The sequence below is a fragment of the Apaloderma vittatum genome, unplaced genomic scaffold, assembly GCF_000703405.1.
Source record: "Apaloderma vittatum isolate BGI_N311 unplaced genomic scaffold, ASM70340v1 scaffold27907, whole genome shotgun sequence".
NCBI classification, from domain to species: Eukaryota; Metazoa; Chordata; class Aves; order Trogoniformes; family Trogonidae; genus Apaloderma; species Apaloderma vittatum.
The window spans coordinates 48,616-52,735 of record NW_009728269.1 but is presented as its reverse complement, the minus strand read 5'-3'; the positions used below and the strand labels follow the sequence as shown (position 1 = coordinate 52,735).

General features: G+C 40.1%; 1 protein-coding gene across 1 annotated transcript in view; it reads left to right on the top strand.

Moving 5' to 3' along the window:
* Window positions 1-1,603: 1,603 nt before the first annotated feature.
* The window catches only part of DDX58 (DEAD (Asp-Glu-Ala-Asp) box polypeptide 58), a 17,254-nt gene continuing 14,737 nt past the window's right edge, over window positions 1,604-4,120 (top strand). Inside the window, exons 1-2 of the mRNA XM_009874028.1 lie at window positions 1,604-1,792; window positions 3,225-3,375. Of these exons, the coding sequence (XP_009872330.1) occupies window positions 1,712-1,792; window positions 3,225-3,375 (232 nt within the window). The 5' untranslated portion in view covers window positions 1,604-1,711. The remainder of the gene's footprint in view (window positions 1,793-3,224; window positions 3,376-4,120) is intronic.

Genomic DNA, 4,120 nt, shown 5'->3' with positions numbered 1-4,120 from the left:
CCCCCAACATTCTGTGATTCTGTGAAAAAAGAAGACTGACAGATGCTGGAAATAAAACCCTTCAGACCCACATCTGAGAAGCAGCTAGAACAATGTTGATGATGGAGAAAATTGGTGAAAGATGAAAGGATGCAGAACAAAGCCTCATTAACAAGAGAGTGTTTAGAGAAGAAATGAGACAGCCATTTTTCTCACCAAATATAGTTAGAGGAAGCTAAATCCTTTGAAACAGAAAACTAAATGGGTTTCAGGATACACGTGAGGGTTAACTGGTAGCATGGTTTAACTTCATTCAAGGGCAGAGTCTTAAATTAAGAGCTGTTTTTTAAAATTTATTCAAAGATCTTAACAGTCTTCTGTTTCAAGGAGAAAGTAACCATTAATAGTTTATAAATGAGATAGTTGTTCCTCAGTAGTTATGATTGCTTTATATGTGAGGCCCTAATGCAATTGCCCTTTCAAAATGTGACAGAAGAGATTGTGAAGGTGAAAAATTACCAGGATTTGCCAGCTTTCCTCTATACACGTAGGTTCTATCATAGACTATTGTAGGTGGTTTATTAGATATCTCAAACCCCAGAATCTCATACCGTAAGCTGCTTTTTTCATTTACTCACCATTAACTACAGAAAGTTACAGTAAGTAATTGGTACAAAATTCATCACTTGTGTGTAGTCCACTCTCCTCTTGACGCAGAGAAACATTTTACCTGCCTGTGGTAGTCCTAATTTCTGAACTGCAAAAGTATCTCCTTTGAGCTTGTTGATAGTGTTCAGTTTGGTGTACCTTCAGCAGAAAATTGGAAAAAAGATAACCTGGTGACTCCAAGCACTATCTCAAGTACTTAATAATCGGACATGAAACTAGAATTTATCATTACTCTTGTATGTGGCAGATGCAGAGATAGGCAATAATTAGATTAAAGACATGGTCGTGGTTAAGTGTTGGCACTGCTTTCTCGCTCCTCCAAAAGAAAATAAAAAGTTAGGCACATACATCCTGCTGCCTCACAGTTGCTCTGGAACCCCGACCTGCTTTCTTTGAGTTCTGGAGCTTACACAGCAAATCATACAAGTCCTCTAAATGTGATTCCCTCCCACTGTCCCAGGACAGTATTTTCAGCTATTTGCTGACTGTCTTTCAGTCAGGGACTGACTTGAATCCAGCAAGACAAGAGGTCTTGAAGGAAGGGAGGAGCCAAGGACAGGTCTGGAAGATAAAGAGCTGATAAGCAGAAGAACAGGGGACCAAAGGTGTTAGTGGGAAATGTACTGTGCTCTGGGAAGTCCTATGGAGGAGTGCCATGGGCTGTCAGGTGCCAAGGTCTGTACAGATGCAAGGAAGGGTTTTGTTATGGTTGCTGGGGTGATGCGAGCTGTGACTTTGTGTACCTCATTTTCTGTTTCTGCTCTCTTAGCTTAGGGGTTTTTGTGTTATGCAAGCGAGTGCTGTAAACAAAACCAGCCACTTAAACTATAAAAATTGTGATTCATCTAGGTTTTTATCAGTTATAGACCAAAATAATTTCTCTACTGTGACCGAGGAAGTGTTTTTTTCAGCTTATTCATGCCTATTCTCCATGGAGATTGACAGTGTTTCTCTTTTACTGGAAGGTTACACTGGACTGACGGAAGCAATTGAAAACTGGGACTTCAGCAAACTGGAAAAACTGGAGTTGTACAGAGAGCTGTTGAAGCGGATCGAAGCAACGATGCTAGAAGTTGATCCAGTAGCGCTCTTGCCTTACATAAACACATGCCTGATAAAGAGGGATTGTGAAGAGATCCTGCAGGTACAGTGAATGGTGTAATCCTGGTATTTTCTTAGTTTTGCTGTCTGCCTGACGGGCGGGATGAACCGGTGCCCAACCTCTGGCTGCTGGGTGAGGAGGATGTCTAGCCATGGTCCCCTGGGGAGGGGCTCCACTTTCTTCTGCCCAGAGGAGGTTTTGCTTTGCAGCTGCAGCTTCCCCCAGCAGCGATGTCCGCAAAACCAGAAAGTCCCCTTCCTCACCCCTCCGGCCCCATGGATAAGGTGATTCACAAAGGAGTTGCAGGCAGGGAAGCAGGATGGGGTGGCTTTGGCGTTGACAATGCTCAGCTCTATGTCTTTGTGGAGTCCAGGCTCCCAGAAGAAACTCAGGGCTCTGGGAGGTGCCGCGTTACACTGAAGCAGGTGCTTTGCTACGCCTTTGTAACAAACCCGTTTCTGGGGCATCCACACTGTGTTAGTGCTCCTAAAAATAAAGATGGACGCAGGCAAAGTGACATTTAGATGTTGCCTAAACTGATCCCTTGTCATGGGATTTGACATAGTTTAATGACATAGACATATTTAAGTGTCGCTTAGCTGAGGTGTTGGGTGATATGGTTTAGAGGTCAACTTTTAGTGTAGGGTCAATGGTTGGACTCGATGATCGCAAGGGTCTTTTCCAACCTGAATTGTTCTATGATTCTGTGATTCTTTTCTGTTGTCTTAACTGTGGAAGCCCCTAGAAAGTTTGTGTGGCTCTTATGGTTTTGTCAGCACCCAAAGGGATTCTCGTAGGGTGATATTAAACTTATAGTCTAAAGTCACAAGCTAAATGCTGTGTCACAGACGATGACAACTTTTCCATTACATTTGGATGTGCAGCTAGTTCTTGCTCAGTGTTGTTATGGATGACTGATAACAAGTGCCAATAACTCGTCATTTGTGCCTGGTTAATAATAGATTATTGATGCTGTGTGCAGGAGTCTGTTAGATATTCTTGTTCGCTATGACTCCTGATAAGGATTGTTTGCAGCTATTTTATTTTTAAAGCAGTATTTATTTGTGGAGATACATAACATTTGGAAAGCTATTGCATATGACCAAACATTAGGCCTGCCATAAATACTCTACTTTTGCATTTTCCTATTCTGAACTGTCTTCTAATTAGTTCATCCTCAGAGATTTATGGTAGGTACGGCTTTACTACAAGGACCTTGTCAGATGAATATTCACAGAACAGCTCTGTGATGTTTCAAACCCTGTAAATATTTTACAGCCCACCTGATGATGTAGATTTCTGGCAGAAATGCAGCAGTAGCAGGTAAATGGCTAAATCTTATTGGAAAGCTTTTATTCTGCTAGAGAGAAACGCAGTTTTCTAGTGAGCAAGAAACAAAACGAAAATATGGATCAAAGAACAGTGTGTTTGTTCACACAAAAGTTGTAGCATCTTCTTTTTGTTGTGCGTGCAGATCAGTGAGTCCAGGAGCAAAGCAGCCGGGATAACAAAACTCATCGAGTGTCTCTGTCGGTCGGATAAGGAGAACTGGCCAAAAAGCCTTCAGCTGGCACTGGATGAAACAGGACATTACAATGCCAGTCAGCTGTGGGATATGAGAGAAGGTAAACTGTGAATTGTTTTTCTGACACTCGTTTCCTATTCTTGTACCAGGCAGTATTTTTATCATTTCTTTTTCAGGAGAATAGGACTAACTTTAAAGGATGCAGTCAGACTGCATTTCTTATTGTTGTTTAAAAATAAAGCCCTTTTAAAAATTTATTTTAAATGTCTTTTATATGAAATAAAATACAGGTACTATCCTACAAATGATCAGAAATTATTTCTTTTGTGTTTTTCCTCCCATATGGTTAGGAATGTTGCCTTTTTTTTTGCTAAACAGAATTGGACAGCATACAAGACTCTGAAGGTACAAAACTAACAAAATGTTTATCTTCTTCCCTTCCTTGTACTGTAATTCATCTCCTGCTATCTTTTTAGTTGCTTGAGTTGTGATAGATGCAATGTTTTCTGATAAATATCATTAGTAATTTGGTATTCTACGAAGTGATATATTTTGGATATGATCCACAGAGCAGATCATACACTTTTTCCTTTGAGAAATTGATAAGCATCATTTACCAAATAACTGTGTTAATATTTTGTAACAATCCAGAATTTCCCTGAACGTAATTTTGCTTTGGTCATTGAATTTACCTTTTCCCACTTTAAAAACACCTATATGAGTACCCTGTAGCATGTGAAATTTTAGAGCAGAACATGATATTTTGCCACAAAATAATTAAGAAAGACAAGTGATTTGGGATAAACTAGGCTGTATTTCTTTTATCTCTACATTTGCTTTTTCCC